The following is a 20,504-nucleotide window of genomic DNA, read 5'->3' as shown; positions in this document are numbered from 1 at the left end:
GGCAGTTCTATATTTAGCCTCCTGAGGAACTGCCAGACTGTATTCTATAGAGGCTGCACCATTTTACACTCCCACCAACAGTGAAGGAGTTTTCCTCTTTCTCCACATCCTCTCCAGCACTTATTGTTGTCTGTTTTTTAAATAATGGCTATTCTTTGTGGTGTTACATGATATCTCATTGTTGTTTTAATTTGTATTTCCCTAATAGCTAGTGATATGGAACATTTCTGCATGTGCTTTTTGGCCATTTGTATTTCCTCTTTGGAGAAATGTCCATTTAAATCTTTTGCCCATTTTTAAATTGGATCGCTTGCTCTTTCATTATTGAGTTGTATGGTCTTTTTATACAGATTGGAAACCAAACCCTTATTGGATAAGTGGTTTCCAAATATTTTCTTCCATCGAGTGGGCTGTCTTTTCACCTTCTTATTGAAGTCCTTTGAGTCACAGAAGTGTTTAAGTTTGAGGAGGTCCCGTTTATCCATGTTTTCTTCCATTGCTTGTGCTTTTGGTGTAAGGTTTAAGAATCCACCACCTACCACCAGGTCTTGTAGATGTTTCCCTACATTTTCTTCTAGGAACTTTATAGTACTTCCTTTTATATTTAGGTCTTTGATCCATTTTGAGTTAATTTTTGTATAAGGTGTGTGATAGGGCTCTTCTTTCTTTCTTTTGGCTATGGATATCCAGTTCTCCCAGCACCATTTGTTGAAAAAACTAAAAAATCACTTGGCCATAGATGTGAGGGTGTTTCTGAACCATCAGTTTGGTCTATGTGTCTATCTTTATGCCAATGCCATACTGTTTTTACCACTGTAGCTAGGTAATATGATTTAAAGTCTGGAAGTGAGACTCCTCCAACTTCACTTTTCCTTTTTAAGATGTTCCTGGCTGTTTGGGGCTTCTTACCCTTCCAGATAAATTTGATAATTTTGTTTCCATTTGTTTAAAAAATGCTGGTGGAATTTTTATTGGGATTTCATTGAATCTGTATATCAATTTGGGTAGAATTGACATCTTAATTGTACTTAGTCTTCTAATCCATGAGCATGGAATATTCTTCCAATTATTTAGGTCTTTTTTATTTCTTTTAGCAATACATTATAATTTTCTGAATATAAGTGCTTTACATCCTTGGTTAAGTTTATTCCTAAATATTCAGTTCTTTTAGTTGCTATTGTAAATGGAATATTTTTCCTGACTTCCTCCTCAGATTGTGCATTAGTAGTAGTATGTAGAAACACCATTGATTTTTGCGTATTGATATTGTATCCTGACACTCTACTGAAATCATTTATTAGCCTTAGCAGCTTTGTTGTAGATTTTTTGGGACTTTCAAGATATACAGTCATATCACCTGCGAATAGTGAAAGTTTTAATTCTTCCTTTTTGATTTGGATGCTTTTTATTTCTTTTTCTTGCCCAATTGCTCTGGCTAGAACCTCTAGCACTATATTGAACAACAGTGGTGACAGTGGGCATCCTTGTCTTGTCCCTGATCTCAACAAGAAAGTTTTCAGTCATTCACCATTGAGTACAGTGTTAGCTGTGGGTTTTTCATGTATGGCTTTTTACCATGTTCAGAATGTTTCCTTCAATTCCTATTTTTTGTAGTATTTTTATCAAGGAAGGATGCTCTATTTTGTGAAATGCCTTTTTTGCATCAATTGGTAAGATCATGTGATTTTTCTTCTTTGATTTATTAATGTGGTGTATTATGTTGATTGATTTTCCTGTGTTGAACCAGCCTTGCATTCCTGGTATAAAACCCACTTCATCATGATGAATTTACTGTGTTTTTGGATTCGATTAGGAAGTATTTTATTGAGGATTTTTGCATCTGTATTCATTAGAGAAATGGATCTGTAATTTTTTTTTTTCATAATATCTTTATCTGGCTTTAGTATTAAGGTGATATTGGCTTCATAAAATGAGTTTGATAGCATTCCTTCTTGTTCAGTTTTTTGGAAGTGCTTGAGTAAGATTGGTATTAAATCTTCTTTGAATGCTTGGTTGAACTCACCTGTGAAACCATTTGGTCCTGGGCTTTTTATTTTGGGGAGCTGTTTGATGACTGTTTCAATCTCTTTACTTGTGATTGGTTTGTTGAGGTCTTTGCTTTCTTCTAGGGTCAGTGTCAGTTGTACATTCCTAGGAATTTTTCCGTTTCATCTGCATTGTCTAGTTTTTTTGCATAAAGTTGTTGTAATATTCTCTTATGATCTCTCATTTCTGTGAGGTCAGTAGTAATGTTCCCCTTTTAGTTCTTTTTCCATTTATATGCATCTTTTGTCCTTTTTTCTTTGTCAGGCTGAAGGTTTATTGATTTTGTTAATCTTCTCGAAGAAACAACTTCTGGTTTTGTTAATGCTGTTGTTTTTTTGTTCTCAATTTCATTTATTTCTGCTCTGATCTGTTATATCATTCCTTCTACTTGCTTTGGGAGTAGTTTGCTGTTCTTTTTCTAGTTCTTCCAGTTGTGTAGTTAGGTCATTGATTTTAGCTATTTCTTTTTTAATGTAAGCATTGAGGGTTATAAGTTTCCTTTTCAATACTGCCTTCAATGCATCCCATAGGTTCTGATATCTTGTATTCTTGTTGTCATTTGTCTCAAGATATCTGTTGATTTCTCTTGAAATTTCTTCTTTGACCCACTGATTATTTAAGAATGTGTTGTTTAATCTACATATATATGTGGATTTTCCCTTTTTCTGCCACTTGTTGATTTCCAGCTTTATTTCATTATGATCAGAGGAAGTGCTTTGTATAATTTCGATTTTGTTGAATTTATTGAGATCTGCTTTGTGACCCAGCATATGATCTATCCGGGAGAAAGATCCATGAGCGCCTGAAAAGATTGTATATCCTGCTGTTTTGGGGTGTAGTGTTCTATATATGTCTATTAGGCTTAGTCATTTACCATGTTATTCAAGCTCTCTGTTTCTTTCTTGATCCTCTGCCCAGATGTTCTATCCAGTGCTTAGAGTGGTGTATTGAAGTCTCCAACTATTATTGTAGAGACGTCTATTTCTCCCTTCAGTTTTGCCTGTGTTTGCCTCACGTATCTTGCGGCATCTTGGTTATGAGCATATATTTTTTACGATTGTTATTTCTTCTTGGTGAATCATCCCTTTTATTAATGTATAATATACTTCCTCGTTTCTACTAAGAGTTTTGCTTTTTTTTTTTTAATTTATTTTTTATTTCTCTCCTCTTCCCCCCCAGTTGTCTGCTTTCTGTGTCAGTCGCAGTGTGTTCTTCTGTGTCTTCTTGTTTTCTTGTCAGCGGCACTGGGAATCTGTGTCTCTTTTTGTTGTGTCATCTTGTTGTGTCAGCTCTCCATGTATGCTCCCCACTCCTGGGCAGGCTGCACTTTTTTGCGCAGGGCAGCTCTCCTTACAGGGTGCACTCCTTGCGCGTGGGGCTTCCCCACGCGGGGGATACCCTTGTATGGCACGGCACTCCTTGTGCGCATCAGCACCGCACGTGGGCCAGCTTCACCACACGGGTCAGGAGGCCCTGGGTTTGAACCTTGGACCTCCCATGTGATAGGCAGATTCTCTATCCATTGAGCCAAATCCACTTCCCAAGAGTTTTGCTTTTAAACTCCGTATCATCTGCTTTAATAAGCATAGCTACCCCAGCTTTTTTTGGTCACAGCATGCGTGGAATATCTTTTTCTAGCCTTTCACTTTCAATCTATTGGTATCCTTGGGTGTAAGGTGGGTCTCTTGCAGACAGCATATAGTTGGCTTATATTTTCTTACCCATTCCACCAGTCTGTGTCTTTTTAAAAATTTCTTATATAGTCTGTGTCTTTTGATTGGGGAGTTTAATCCATTAACATTCAACGTTATTACTGTAAAGGCAGTTCTTATTTCATCCATTTCGATCTTTATATTTTATCCATCATTTTATTTTTGACACTTTTAATTAACTGATACAGTCATCATTTCTAGACTGTCTCCTGGGGCCCCCAAACAGGTGCTTTTGGTAGCTCTGGGTGACCACCAACTACCCCGTATCACGAGCTTACTCCAGGAGCTCCTTACTCTGCTGCCATCTTGACTTCCCCCCACCATATAGATTTTGATCTATCAAATTCAAAGCTGTATACTATAATTTCTCCTCCTTTTTTTTTTTTTAAAGATTTGTTTTTTATTTATTTCTCAGCCCTTCCACCCCCTCCCCCCCCCCCCCCCCCCCGCCCAGGTTGTTTGTTCTCTCTATCCATTTGCTGTGTGGTCTTCTGTGCCCACTTGTATTCTTGTCAGCGGCACCCGGAATCTGTGTCTTGTTTTGTTGCGTCATCTTGCCGCGTCAGCTCTCCATGTGTGCGGTACCACTCCTGGGCAGGCTGCACTTTTTTCGCGTTGGGCAGCTCTCCTTACGGGGCGCACTCCTTGTGTGTGGGGCTCCCCTATGCGGGGGACACCCCTGCGTGGCACAGCACTCCTTGCGCGCATGGGCCAGCTCATCACATGGGTCAGCAGGCCCTGGGTTTGAACTTTGGACCTCCCATGTGGTAGGCGGATACCCTAGCCGGATACCCTAGCTGTTGGGCAAAATCCGCTTCCCAGTTTCTCTTCTTCTGATACTTCCTGTCTATCTTTTTAAAAAATTAACTGCTACTTTACCTAGGTTAAGATTAATTTTTAGGGAAACCGACTTTGGCCCAGTGGTTAGGGCGTCGGTCTACCACATGGGAGGTCCGCGGTTCAAGCCCCGGGCCTCCTTGACCCGTGTGAAGCTGGCCCATGCGCAGTGCTGATGCGCGCAAGGAGTGCCGTGCCACACAGGGGTGTCCCCCGCGTAGGGGAGCCCCACGCGCAAGGAGTGCACCCATAGGGAGAGCCGCCCAGCGCGAAGGAGGGAGCAGCCTGCCGAGGAATGGTGCCGCCCACACTTCCCGTGCCACTGACGACAACAGAAGCAGACAAAGAAACAAGATGCAGCAAAAAGACACAGAAAACAGACAACCGGGGGAGGGGAGGGGAATTAAATAAATAAATAAATAAACCCTCCTTTAAAAAAAAAAACAGCAAATTAAAAAAAAAAGATTAATTTTTAAATTTCCATTCTTATTATTTTATTATTTAATTTCTTCTACATATTTTTAAATTCTAAGTAATACTCTATTTTATCATTTATATTTTCTTGCTCTTTTTTTTTTAAAGCCAGCAATGACTATCTTTTTACAATTTCTAAAAATTATTTTGTTTTTCTTTCAGTATTTTGACGTGAACCAAATTTTATCATGGCATTAAGATGCAAATTTATGTCATGGACTGCATATCATAGTGCAGTATTTGGATATTTGGACATTATTATAATCTTTGTAGTTTTTTGTATTATTTGCATTGTCAGTAGATTGTGCAGCTCACTTTTTCCTATGATATTTTTACATCTTATACCTTCTTTACTCTGAGATGTATTTTTCCTTCCTTGAATAGTTGCATGAATTTATAAAAAAATTTGTGATTCTTCCTCCCTATTAAGTTCTATAAAACCTAGGACTTCATTTGATTATTTTTTGTATATTATGCATTAATATAGTGGTTCTTAAAGTGTGCTCTACAATCTTGCAGCAACAACAGTATCACCTGGGAACTTGTTAAAAATGTGAGTTCGTGGGTCCCCTCCAAGTCTACTGATTTGGAAATTCTAGGGGTGGGTCCAACAATCCTTGTTTGAATACTCCCTCCAGGTCATTCTGATGTGCAGCAAAGTTTGGGAAGTACCAAATTAATATTTTTGCCTCTGAAGGCACTTGCTCACAAACTGTACCTTGCCAAGTGATTGAATAATCTCAAATTTAAAAATGTTCTGTCATTTAGCATTTTAAACTATTGATTATTCATTAAGAATGTAATGTTCCTGGAGGGTTTTTCTTTTTCTTTTTTTTAAAGATTTATTCATTTATTCATTCATTCATTTATTTATTTCTCTCCCCTTCACCCTTTGCCCCAGTTGTCTGTTCTCTGTGTCGATTTGCTGCGTGTTCTTCTTTGTCTGCTTCTGTTGTTGTCAGCAGCATGGGAATCTGTGTTTCTTTTTGTTGCATCATCTTATTGTGTCAGCTCTCCGTGTGTGTGGCACCATTCCTGGGCAGGCTGCACTTTCTTTCGTGCTGGGCGGCTCTCCTTATGGGGCGCACTCCTTGCGTGTGGGGCCTCCCCTATGCAGGGGACACCCCTACATGGCAGGGCACTCCTTGTGCGCATCAGCACTGCGCATGGGCCAGCTCCACACGGGTCAAGGAGGCCCAGGGTTTGAACTGCTGACCTCCCATGTGGTAGACGGACACCCTAACCACTGGGCCGAGTCCGCTTCCCCAGAGTTTTTCTTAATTCTCAGGTGGGTGTATGTATAAAGCCATTTTTAAAATTTTAAATTTGTAATATATTTTATTATTTTTAAAAGTTTTAGGTTTACCAAAAAATTGAGCAGATAGTAAAGAGAGTTTCCTGTATTTCACCCCATCCTCAGCACACACAGTTTCCCATATTATTAACATTTCAAATTAATATACCTTTGTTACAATTAATGAACTATTATTGATACATTATTAATTAAAGTCCATATTCATATTCACACTTCCTTAGTTTTTACCTCATGCCCTTTTTCTGTTCGAGGATACCATCCAGGGCCACGTTATATTTAGTTGTTATGCCCCTCTAGTCTCTCTTTTACTTTTACAGTTTCTTAGACTTTCCTTATTTTTGATGACTTTGGCAGTTTTGAAGAGTATTGGTCAGGTACATTGTAGGATGTTCCTCTGTTGGTTTCTTATGATTAGATATGCTTATAGGTTTTGGGAGCACTTAGTTTTTATATCTATTTGTTTATATTATTTGGACAACCATATGTGATGCTGCTCTTCTAAAAGTAATGGTGAAAATGGTGGGACAAGTTACCTGTATTTTTTCTAAGTGGGTTCTGCATAATGAAGAAGCAAAGATGGTGTTCATATCTTTACAGCACCCAAAACTGTAAAATATGACTTCTCTCATCAACCTTTGTTCCCTATTTTTTTCTTCTCCCCGTTTCCTTCTGTATTATAACCTCTCTGCCTTCCTTCAGGCATCTGATGCCATCTTTCTTTACTCTATGTTAAACCCCCATGTCCAGCTCTTAGAAGACTTTTTCTGGAAGCCACCAGGGAAGGGCCGGGCAGGCACTGAGGAGTATAGGTCAGAGTGGGAGAAAGAAAGGATATTTGATCCTTTGGCCCAACTTTTTCTAGTATAGGGTACCCACCTTAACGTAACTAGCACCTTTCTTTTCACTAGCCTTTGTCCTCAAATTAACTAAACATAGTTTTACTTGACTTTCATTTTATCTTTTAGATTGATATATTCAGTCCCCTTGATTTCTTTCAGTATTCTTCTTAGGAGGTAGATATTATCATTTCCATTCTATAGACGAGGAAACTTGGGTTCAGAGAGTTTGTGACCTACCCAGTATTACATAGCTAGAGCCAGAACAGAATCTGGATCTTTTAACTACAAATTCAGTGCATGGGTAGTTGTTTTACTAGATCTTAATATACTGTAACATCCCAGGCTTCTTTTTATAAGACATTTCTAAGTTGGAATGTTTCTGCTTTCCTACTTCTTAGTTTTATGTTGTTGGAATCCATTTTCTCCATAGTTAAAAAGAGAGAGGAATTATAAAATAGTTACTTCTCTATAATTTGTAGGCATCATTTTGGGCAATTGTCATGCCATAACGGAAAAAGTATTAGACTGGGAACTAGGAGACTGGATTCTTGTCTGTTGTGTCTCTGTAAAGCCAGGTAAATATCAGTTTTCTTGTATGCAAAGTGATGTGTTAAAATAGGCTTCTACGGTCCCTGCCAGTAATAACATTGTCTTGTTCGTTATAGTAATTAAAAGTTAGGTAGGTATATGGACATCTTATTTTTCTGAATAAATCTTACTAGCTAACTCCTTCCCTGTTCTTATCTCTGTACAACACACATAGACATATACATATACACACACTGTATACACTTTTCTGTATTAAAGCTCCTGAGAAATAAGTTTTATTTTACACTGTAATTTCTTTTTAAAGATGGTTTTTCCCCATTCACCTCCCCCTCCCCTCCCCCTCCCTCCCCTTTCCCCTGCCCTGCTGTTTGCTGTCTGTACCCATTCACTGTGTGATCTTCTGCATCTATTTCTCTTTTTGTCTTCTCTTCTTGTTTTTCTCCTCTAGGATTCACCAGGATTTGATCCTGGAGACCTCCAATGTGGAGAGAGGTTCCCTGTCAGTTGCGCCACCTCAGTTCCTGGTTTCTGTTGCATCTCAGCTTTACTTTCCCTTTTGTCTCTCTTTTTGTTGTATTGTCATCTTGCTGTGTGACTTACTTGTGTGGGCACTGGCTTGCTGCATGGCCATACTTTTTTTTTTTTACCAGGAGGTCCCAGGGATCGAACCCGGGTCCTCCCATATGGTAGGTAGGTGGAAGCCCAATCACTTGAGCCACATCTGCTTCCCTGTAATTTCTTTTATCTTTGCCTACCCCTTTAGGCTTCATGTTTTTGCCTATAGGTTTTAATAATACTTGCCCTTATTGTAGTTTTAAATAGCCCTTCACAACTGATTTATTTAGTCATCCTGTATCTGTTACTGTTTCTTAATCTTGTAAAGATTTTTACTTGGCCTAATTTTTTTTTCATCCTAATTTGATGCATTACTTGGCTTAATTTAACTTAACTCTGCAGATATTTAACTACTGAAATATATGGCAGTAGAAAGGATTTCCTTGTGACTCTTAAATCTCACAGAATAGTTACTCTGATTATTAGCTGTAATCCTCTTCACTGATTCACTTGAGTTGAAAAAGCAATGAGGATTGCAATAGTTGGATAGTAAGTTTCTTGTCTTTGAGTCTTTGTTACACTGTTACTATTTGTTCTTACTTACAGCCGTTATATATCTGGTGATGCCTTGGGTTTCCTTAATGAGGAAAATGGCACCTCCCAACCCCATAATACGTGGAAACAGCTAACGAACTAGACTGACTTGGAGGTTCCCTTTTAAAATTATACAGGGTCTAGAAGTGTGCCCCAAAAAGGAGTCTAGTCTGCAAAACAAAGACCATCTTAAATATGAAACCAGAATGGTTACCTTCAAGTTTTCTTTACATAAGCATAGTTATTTGTTTAGCAGGTAACGTGTGATTATTTGATTCAGAGACTGAAACATTGGTCCTTTAACAAATTTTTTGAATTAGATAATGCCTTAATTCTTCTTCATTTGCTGAACCCCTCTAACATACTTTTTGAGAGGAACCATTTCTCTGGTTTATTAAAGTACATTCTGCTCATATATTATCCATTTTAGTGTTATAAGTTAACTTAATGGACATAGTCTCAGTTCAGCCAGGTCACTGAATAAGGTTAGCTGTATAACTCATCTCCATAGGTTAATCCTGAACCATTATTCCTTGGATCACTTGTGAAGAACATTTTTAGGGACAATTTCATTTCGTAGACATAGAGTCTTCTGTTTTCTCTTAGTTTAGAAATTTTTGTTTTGATATTACATATTACCATTTGTGGTCCTCCAGAGCTCAACACAAGATTCTTAGGATAACTCTTAGCCTATTGAGTTTTTAACCAATTGTTTAAAAGTCGAATTTCAAGACTAGGAGAATTACGTATTAGAATATTGCAGCAGGACAATCACAGTTGACATTTTGTGTGGGGCTGGATTGTCCCTTGCAGGATGTTTAACATCTCTGGTTCCTCCCTGTTATGTGTGAGTACTGCTCCCTGACATGAAAACCAAAGGAATGCACCCACATGTTTCCTAATGACCTCTCTGGGAGTAGTGCTTACTGTCTGTTTCAGAATTACTGCTCAGATTAATATTGTATGGTCAGCATGCTACTATTAATATTTAAGCCTGCTTACATCAAAACTCTTTATGGAATCTGTCACAGTATTATATTACCTTTTTATCCTCCTAAGACTTTTTTGGAGTGGGGTATGCATAATACTTAAATTTAGGTCTGTATTCTATGACTTTCACTCTCAGATTATACTGTATGTAGAAAATGCTTACCTGTTTATTGGTTTGTGGGTCATCCATCCATCCAGCAGTAGTTGCTTTTGACTTGAAAACATTTCACCTGTCTCATTGTTATTCAAAATTTGTATTTTTCAATGTTAAGTATATACAGTTGTTTTAGTTTCCTAGGCTGCTCCAAGCAGATACCATAAAATGGGCTACTTAAACAATGGGAATTTATGTATTTGCAGTTTGAGGCCAAGGAAATGTCCAAATCAAGGCATCATCAAAGCAATGCTTTCTTCCTGAAGACCAACTGCAATTAGTCTTTGGCTTATTTGCCACATGGCAAGACATATGGCTGTGTCTGCCGGTCTCTCCTTTCTCTTCTTTTTATTGATTTCAGTATTTTGCTTCAATTTTCTCTCTCTCTCTGTCTCTCGGTTTCTTTCTCTTTCTCTCTCTCTCTGTATTCACTCCATTTATAAAGGACTCCATTAATAAGAATAAGTCCCATCCGGAATAAGGTGGGTCAAACCTTAACTGAAGTAGCCTCATTGGTTTACACCCACAGGAATAGATTAAATTTAGAATCATGTTTTTTTCTTTTCCTGGAGTACATATAGATTCAAACTACCACAATAGTAAAAATAAAATCTTAAATTTATAATGTAAAGCAATTACTGAACTTGAGTTAAGGTTTAGCATATATGGTGTGTCACCTCTAATTGAGTTTCTGGTCTATCAAAACTAGTTGCAGTATTTTGCAAAAATTAAAGCATTATAAAATTAGGTACAATATTTTTTTGTATAACTGAGTTATTTTAATATAGGTTGTTAGTCTGTAACAAATGTTAAACCCTCATGTAAGCAATAGTTATTAAATCAAAAGCAATTGTTGAAGAAGTTATGCAAGGAATAAATTACAGAGAATAAATTTCAGAATAGTACACTCAAATTTATGTATAACCTTGCCCTCCTTAAATTATACAGACCTTAAAAATACAGAAAACTGTATATTATGTTTTTAAATGTGCCTGTCTACTTTTTTTTTTTTTAAACTGATAAAGATTTACAGTGTGGAGTCATTCAAGTTTTTTTTTTTTTAAAGATTTATTTATTTTATTTATTCCCCTCCCCCCCCAGCTGTCTGTTCTCTGTGTCTGTTTGCTGCGTCTTGTTTCTTTGTCCTCTTCTGTTGTCATCAGCGGCACAGGAAGTGTGGGAGGTGCCATTCCTGGGCAGGCTGCACTTTCCTTTGTGCTGGGCGGCTCTCCTTACGGGTGCACTCCTTGCGCATGGGGCTCCCCTATGCGGGGGACACCCCTGTGTGGCGCTGCACTCCTTGCGCGCATCAGCACTGCGCATGGGCCAGCTCCACACAGGTCAAGGAGGCCTGGGGTTTGAACTGCAGACCTCCCATGTGGTAGACGGACACCCTAACCACTGGGCCAAGTCCATTTCGCTCATTCAAGTTTTGATAGTACAGCCTTGAACCAATTTGCATATGACAAATATTCACTAAGTAATAATTTACTATTTAAAGCTATAATATGTAGAACGTAATTTTTTAAAAAGGCTTATTTGATTTTTTTCTCTCCCCCCCCGCCCCCATCATCTGCTGTGTCCATTCACTGTGTGTTCTTCTGTGTCCACTTGCATTCTTGTCATGTGGCAACAAGAAACTGTTGCTTTTTTTGTTGCGTCATCCTGCTGTGTCAGCTGTGTGTGCAGCACCATTCCTGGGTGGGCTGTAGTTTTTTCGTGTGGGGTGGCTCTCCTTGCAGGGCAAACTCCTTGCACGTGGGGTACCTCTATGTGGGGGACATCCCTGCGTGGCATGGCACTCCTTGCGCCTGGCAGCACTGTGCATGGGCCAGCTCACCACACGGGTACCGAACCCTGGACCTCCTACGTCGTAGGTGGATGCTCTATCAATTGAGCCGCAACTGCTTCCCTAGAATATAATTATTACATACTGAGTACCCATTCACATCTTTTCTAGTTTCTAGAAATAGTAATGTTGTAGTCCTTAGGACTCATGTCCAAAAGTAGAACCAATTTAAAATATGTATTAAAAATACATAAATCATTGTCTGTTTCCTTACTTTTCCCTCTTCTATAAAGAAAACATCATGACCATCATCAGGATTTTCCACCCTTTGCTGGGTAAAATCTGCATGTGGCTCAGTCTTTCAACTCACTTTTTTTCTAAAGCTTGCTATCATTTCACCTTTCTAAATCACATTGTACCAATGATTCAAATTTATGTTTTGTTGACATGTATTTTCTAAAACTCAGTAGGAACAGGGCAGTAATTATAAGTGCCATGCCATTGTTGCAGATCTGCTTTGAACTGCCTTCTTTCTGTTAAATGCTTTGTCAGGGCAAAGTTTCTTAATTGTTCAGTAGCTTGGCTATAACTTTAGTATATAAAGCTAATTTTAAATAATTTGATTAGTTATAATAATACCTAATCCATTTGATCAGATTTTAGTGAAAATCAAGTAGAAAAACTTTTAAATGTGAATTTAGTAAGCTCTGAAGAACTTCTCACTAAAACTTTTCAATAATAAAGGTAATTAAAAGAAACTATGATCTTAGTGTGATGTTTGTAAAAGACAGATTGACCAGCTGGTTTCTGCTCTTCCTGTTGTTCCTTTTCTAATTTCTTTTATTAACTCCCTTTATATGTGAAAGCATTGTCATTTTGGTATCAAGCTCTAAAATTCCCATTATTGAACAGAGGAACTTAACTCGGGAATGATTAATATGTAGAATATGAGTAGAAATACGTTGTTTTTTTCGTATCTTAAAATGTGAAAGTGTTCATGAGATGAGTTGGAAAAATCATAATTTTTAAATTTAATTTGAAAAAAATTTCAAACTTACCAAAAAGTTGCAAGGCTAGTACAGTGAACTCCTAATAGAATAATTAACATTTTGCCACATTTACTCTCTCCCTGTCCTGTCCTTTCCTGCTTGTCTCCTTCCTTCTCCCCCATACACATGCAAACACACACTCACTTTTTTTTTTTCACCAACTTGGACAAAATTCTTTTCCTTTTAAAAATATATTGTACATCGTCTCTGAAGACAGCAAATCATATACTTATGTGCACCACTGTTATTATTTGTAGAAGTGACTTTCTCAGCTAGGTGAGAATATTTTTTTCAACTTTCATTTAAAGCAAACCACAGTTTTCTTTTTAAAAGCTGAAGATGTGTAGATTTGACTCAGTGTGAATATTGATATATTCAAATTTAAAGCAAATTTAAATATTTTGCTAGATTTATGGAAACAAGTATTTGGGGACATTTTGATTATGAGGAAAAATATTTTATAAGGGCTTTGTCCTCAATCCTGGAAGTTTCTTTATGGGTGCCATTAAAAGTTTTTTAAGATGACTTCCTAATCTTGGACCAAAGAAAATTTTGATTATTTGATACATTTGAGTACCAACAGTATTTTAGCCTAAAAAATATATAAAATGTTTTAATTTAATATACCATGTATTAGAAAGCTATTTTGAGGGGAAATAGGTGCTAACTTAGCCATCTTTTGTTTTGAATTAGGAAGCTCTGGAGGAATATGTGAAAAAAGTAAGCTCTATTCAGATGGTAAGAAGAAGTCCTTAAACACTGGAATTATTACTGTTCAGAACTATGGGTCTCATGTACCTCCCAAAGTCTCTCATATTACTTTTGCTCATGAAGTTGGACACAACTTTGGATCTCCAGTAAGTCTTGCTTAATTTTTAGATTAAAAAAAAAATGTATTAGCTTACATGTTATGCTTAGAGTGGTTTTTTTTCTCTCTCATAGTTGGGATTAAAATAAGAAAAGTGAGCATCAGAATTCCATCAGAATTCTGTGAAGACAAGGAATTTTAGCTGTTTTATATACTTCTGTATCTCTTGGCCCTAGAACAGTACCTGGTGTGTAATTCACTCAATATTTGTTGAATGAGAATCACTTTTCATTTTTTAAAGTACATTTTGAGTTTTTAGTAAATTGTGGTTTTTTGTTTTGTGTTAAAGCATTCTTGAGGTTTATTTGATTTGTTTTTTTCCTCCTGTGGACTGTGATTTATATTTTTAAATGTGTTGTGAAAATTTTCTAACATAAACAGAAGTAGAGCAACTATTACAAGAAACTCATATATTCATTGTCCAGATCAGGAGTCAGCAACTTTTTCTGTAAAGGGCCTCCTGGTAAACATTTTAGGCTTTGAGAGTAGTAGCATTAGGGCTCTGTTGCATATTTTTCTTTATTGTTTTTACCATCCTTTAAGCATGTAAAAAACATTCTTAGCCTAGACCATATATAGAAGGCTGTGGGCCGCAGTTTGCTGATCTTGATCCAGATTCAGCAATTACCAAGATTTTGCCACATCTATTTCATGTATTCCTTTATTTTTCTTTTCTGAGATTTTAAAGCAAATTTATCCAACTTAACACATTTCAGTATATATTTCTAAAATATAAATATTTTAAAAATAACCACAATATGGTTATTACACCTAACAACAATGCAATTCTTTGGTCTATTATACTGATTTAGTATAAAAATCAGTCCATTATACTGATTTTTAAATGACTTCTGATGCACAGAAATACAAAATACTAAAAGGTATTCTGTGTCTTTGATTTGGATAGGGCTTATTAAAATACTGAAATTGGGAAATTTTTATTTGAAAACTGTAAATTCGTTTTTCTTGTACCTTATTGCTTGTAAAAATGGAAATTTTTATGATTTTAGGAAAAAAGTTTTATACCTGTAGCTAAAGATCCTTTAACGCAGTACTCTAATTTTGCACAAAGTTGTAAAACATAAATGATGTCTCACTAAGTTCCAAGGCTTTTCTAAGTCCCACCCAGAAATAGGGAATTTTCGGGCTTCATAAAATGATCATGATTGTCATAGTTGTGGCTGAAGTTGGTAATCTTATTTTTTTAAAAAATAAAAATCAGAGCATAGGATTTGACAGATGTGAGTCCTTTTATGGGACTCCTGGATAAAGTACTTAAAACATGTTTAATTATTCTACCTCTTTACTGCTTTTGTGATTTTCCTTTCTTGAAAGAGTACTTGAAATGCTGGAGATAAGCAGAGAACTTTTGTCCATGGTTAATTTACATTTCAAAGGACAAGTTAAATGTCCTCTCTTTAGTACCCTTCTAGCAACTCAAATGTCCTCCAGGCCAGGGACATTTTTAACATGCATGCAAATCACCTGAGGATCTTAAAATACAAATTCTATTTGGGTAGGTCTTTGATGATGCCTGACTTTCTACATTTCTAACACAGTCCCAGGTAATGCCAATACTCCTGGTCTTCGGACCACACTTGAAGTAGGGAATCTAGTCCATTATCTTTTTCACATCCCTTCTAATCTATTCCCTACATAGCTGCCAATATAAAATATTGTTTTGTTATTTGTTGTTTATTGTTTAATGGATAAATTGGCTCATATTATTTGCCTACCTTGCTATCTTCTATCAGACCAAATTACTTTTAATGACTCTGCCATGCTCGATCACACTCCATTCTTTTATGCATGCTGTTAACTCTACCATGCAGGTAACATAGTATGTGCTTAGTAAATATCCATTGAGTAATTAATAGTAAGATCAGTCAGAACCATAAACTCTGTTGACATACCTCTCCTGCTATACATCTGTATATATGTCAATGTTAGTTTCTCCATGAGAAATGGTTCACACTTTCCCTTATGTTTATCCTATCCCAAATATTTATTGTGCACCCATTGTAAACCACTTCATAAACTTTGTTTTGGGACGTTATAAATGAGAAAAATTCTTGTCACTACTGATTAATTTTTTGTGTAAGTGTAGTTTTAATTATTCCACTTCTGTTTACAACCTTGCTTCCAGGAATGCTGATATTGCTGATCATTTCCTTATCTTAGCATTTGGGGTTTTCCATAATTTGGGTCAAACTGTATTTCCAGTTTTAATTCTCTTACCTGTCAAATCAGGTAATCCATAGTACTTTAAAACTTTTCTTCTGCCAGAAAATAAATTCCTTCCTATCTGTGCCTTTGTGTATTGAAATCTTGATCCATGTTGTTACATAATGTAAATTAATATGTCCCGCCTGTGATATTACTATAATGAAAATATGTATTGAGACTCCTAAAATGTACAAACTTTTGGCCTAGTAACTCTACCTCTGGGAATCCAACTAAAAGAAATAAATGGAGACTCTGTCAAAGATAAAAATACAAAAAGATATCCATTGCAGTTTTATTTATAATAGCAAAAATTTTTAAACAGCCTAAATGATCACACAACATTCTATGACATTTTCCTATTTGTGATCATTTACAAATTAAGTTTTCAGAGTTCAGCCTGTACTCTTTAGCAGAAAGAAACTATATATACAACTCTACACATAGTATACTCCACTTTTTGTATTAAAATATGGTATGGCTGGATAAAAGTCAAGTAGGAAATAGACTAAAATGTTATTAGTAATTATTAATAACACTGGTGGATTATGACTGAATTTTTCTTGTCCATTTTTTAGTATTTTATAAATTTTCTGTATTTATAGTCAGAAAAGAGTTTGGTTTTCTTGCCACACTAAAATTATAGTTTCATTGTGAAAGCTTTCTCTTGATTTCACCTTTTATAGCACTTTTCAGGATACAGTCAAGACAGTCTTTATTTTCTATTTTGTGTTTTGCTTATTTGTGTGCTTGTTTTATTCCCTTAACTGAGGATGGCAAATAGTTGACATGCCTGTTTATAGCCTGTTCCCCCTTCAGTGGTCATTAATAATGCTCAAACAATATCCTTCTGGGCTAGTAAACTACTAATTGATTAGTGATGTCCAATAATAGATTTATGGGGCAGAGAGTTGGACCTAGGCAGGCATGGCAAAATTTGCCATTTGTTTTAACTTAGACTTAGACTGAAATTCACTTGAGAGGTAGAGACAATGTCTTATCTCATCTTTATATTTTTACCTTATGCTTTAGTGCCTCTTTAATATACATTGGACACTCATTAATATTTTATTGAATTGACTGGTAGTAAGATAGTCTGTGGTATGAAATATGAATACTAACACAGTATTGGGTTTTTTGTTCCTCTTTCTAAAATTCTAATGCTGAGAATAATTCTAGTACCATGCATTATCAGGAATGGAATTTAATTCTGCAGAATGAAAATAAAAATTAAGATTATTTGGGAGAGGGAGTGGATATGGCTCAGGTGGTTGTGCACCTGCTTCCCACATGGGAGGTCCCAGGTTCGTTTCCCAGTGTCTCCTACAAACAAACAAAAAACAATAAATAAGAAGCAAACAAATGAAGAGATCAACTCAGTGGGGCAGATGTAGCTCAGTGGTTGAGCGCCAGCTTCCCACCTACAAGTTCCTGGGTTCAATCCCCGGCCCAAGTACCTCAAAAAAACAAAACAAAACAAAGATTATTTGGGAGAATTGTACAGAATTGTTAAATGCTGAATCTAAGTCTAAAAGAAAGCAACAGTTATAATGAAGAATAAAGAGCATAGTAGAGGTCATATTTTTAGTAATAGCCTTGGATTGGGGAGTAGAAAATGAAAGTAATTTAGATGGAATCTGGGAAGAAGCAGAATGCTCTTTGTCATTAATTTTCTTTCTTTAGAAACTCATTTAAAATACAAGTAGGGTTGTTGGGTCTTCAAAGCAACAATTTAATTAAGTAGAGTATTTTTCTAGTACCCAATGTTTTCCATCCCTTCTAACATTCTAATTTGTGATTTCAGAAACATCTGTAAATTTCCGTTCGGTTTTTTGGAGGTGCTGGGGATTGAACCTAGGACCTTGTCCATGGGAAGCAGGCGCTCAGCCTCTTGAGCTACATCTGCTCCCATTTGTTAGTATTCCCATGAGGGAGGAGGCTATTGGGGTCTGACAGTGTTGTTTCTTTCTTTTTCTTTTTTTTTTAAATTTTATTTCTCTCCCCTTCCCCCCCACCCCAGTTGTCTGTTCTCTGTGTCTATCTGCTGCGTGTTGTTCTTTTTTTTAAAGATTTACTTTATTTTTATTTATTTCTCTCCCCTCCCCTTCACCCCTCCCCCCCACCCCAGTTGTCTGTTCTCTGTGTCTGTTTGCTGCGTCGTCTTCTTTGTCTGCTTCTGTTGTTGTCAACGGCACGGGAATCTGTGTTACTTTTTGTTGCGTCATCTTGTTGTGTTAGCTCTCTGTGTGTGCGGCGCCATTCCTGGGCAGGCTGCACTTTCTGTTGCCCTGGGCGGCTCTCCTTATGGGGTGCACTCCTTGCGCGTGGGGCTCCCCTACGTGGGGGACACCCCTGTGTGGCATGGCACTCCTTGCACGCATCAGCACTGCACATGGGCTAGCTCCACACGGGTCAAGGAGGCCCGGGGTTTGAATCACGGACCTCCCATGTGGTAGACGGATGTCCTATCCACTGGGCCAAGTCCACTTCCCAGTGTTGTTTCTTGATCTGAATTCTGGTCATGTAAGTGTGTGTTCACTTTGAAAAAATTCATGGTACTTTTCTGTATGTATCTGATTAATTCAATAAAAGTGTTCTAAATTAGAAAAATTTCCATGTACATACTTGGACACAAAACTCTGTTTTATTCTGCAAAGCAGTGTTTTGATTTTACCTCTTACCTTTTCTTAATTTTTATTTTTAAATAGATTATTGTGTTTCTATCCCTAGTCAGCAATTTTACTTATCTATGTACTAGTCAATAAGTCAGCGCTCTTAGATGCCTGTCATATACTTCACATCATGACAATCTTTTTTCTTCCTATCTTTCTCTTACTCCCCATCTCTGAATTATCCATATGTGTAATTTAGTGTATATTTTAAAAACAATTTAGTAGTTTTGGGTAACTTGCATTTCCTGTTTCCTAATTTTTTATAGTTGGTAAGTTTATTTTAAATAGACTTTTAAGATAAAAAGTCCCTACTTTACAAAGCTGTAAATTGTGGCTAGACTGCCATTGATTTTTCTCCACTTATAAGACAGTGGCCCCTAACAGAGCAAATGATTTTCCTACTCACAATCTAAAACTGTGAGATCCTTCCTTAAGGAAAAGAGAGTCCATAAGCTTCCATTGTTCTGATAAGGAAGTTCCATATAATCAAATTACTTGGAAACATTATTTTATATCCTATTTACTCAACTCTGTATTTTGTTTGACAGCATGATTCTGGAACAGAGTGCACACCAGGAGAATCTAAGAATTTAGGACAAAAAGAAAATGGCAATTACATCATGTATGCAAGAGCAACATCTGGGGACAAACTCAACAACAATAAATTCTCACTTTGTAGTATTAGAAATATAAGCCAAGTTCTTGAGAAGAAGAGAAACAACTGTTTTGTTGGTATGTATATTTTCCCAACATTTTATTATGAACATTTTTTAAACATATAGAAAATGCGAAAGAATTATACAGCCAGCACTCATGTATCCACTACCTGGACTTTACAATTATTAACACTTGCCGTATTTCCTTTATCACATATTTATCAGTCTATTCATCCCTCAATCCATATTTTTATATATTAGTTGCAGACATCAGTGCACTTCACCCCAAACACTTCCTTCTACATAACATTAGAGTTCAGTATTGTTTGTAACTTTTTTTAATCTTAAATGTATATTATCCAATGAGCTTTGCCTAATGCATCACCTGTGTAATCCAAATATTTTTTGAGATTTCGAACGTTTCAAACACCCCTTCCTAATCAATCTCTGTCCCCATTATACACCCCCAGTGGAAACCTGTTAATCTGATTTGTTTTACCGTAGATTAGTTTTGCCTGTTTTAAAACTTTGTGTAAATGGAATCATACAGTGTGTGCCCTTTCGTGGAAGGTTTCTTTCACTCAGCATCATAATTTGAGATTCATCCCATCTGTATTATGTTTTTATTGTTGACTAATATTGCATTGTTTGAATATATCACAGTTTGCTTGTCCATTCTCCTATTGACAAACATCTAGGCTTTTCAAAAAGAATTTGGACTTATATGAATAAATCTGCTATGAAGTTTTTTTTAAAATTAATTTTATTGATACATATTAATAAAGCATACAATTCATCCAAAGTGTGCACTTAGTGGTATTTGGTATAATCACATAGTTGTGATTTCAGTTTTTAGTTTTTTCTTTTTCTTTATTTTTACTTTTTAGCTTTGTGTGTTTTTTCCCTTTTTTTTCTTTTCCTTTTTTTTTTTTTTTTAATACCAGGAGGTCCCAGGGATTGAACCCAGGTCCTCCATATGGTAAATGGGAGCTCAGTTGCTTGAGCCACAGCTGCTTCCCCATAGTTGTGCATTCAACACTTCAATCATTGTTAGAGCATTTTCATTATTTCAATAATAATAAACAAAAAAACAGACAAGCAAGTAAATTCCTCACCTGTCAATCTTTCTATGTTTCCACTGCCATAGATTTCTGACTATTGTACATCTATGTATTTATTTTT

General features: G+C 36.5%; 1 protein-coding gene across 2 annotated transcripts in view; it reads left to right on the top strand.

The window, feature by feature from the left end:
* ADAM10 (ADAM metallopeptidase domain 10) overlaps window positions 1-20,504 on the top strand; it is a 171,866-nt gene that overhangs the window by 115,092 nt on the left and 36,270 nt on the right. For both annotated transcript variants that reach the window (XM_004452879.3, XM_071214219.1), the window contains exons 9-10: window positions 13,597-13,760; window positions 19,215-19,398. In XM_004452879.3, the coding sequence (XP_004452936.1) occupies window positions 13,597-13,760; window positions 19,215-19,398 (348 nt within the window). The remainder of the gene's footprint in view (window positions 1-13,596; window positions 13,761-19,214; window positions 19,399-20,504) is intronic.

The sequence above is a fragment of the Dasypus novemcinctus genome, chromosome 3 (genome assembly GCF_030445035.2).
Source record: "Dasypus novemcinctus isolate mDasNov1 chromosome 3, mDasNov1.1.hap2, whole genome shotgun sequence".
NCBI lineage: Eukaryota > Metazoa > Chordata > Mammalia > Cingulata > Dasypodidae > Dasypus > Dasypus novemcinctus.
The sequence above is the reverse complement of the archived record's forward strand: the minus strand, read 5'-3'. Positions and strand labels throughout refer to the sequence as shown.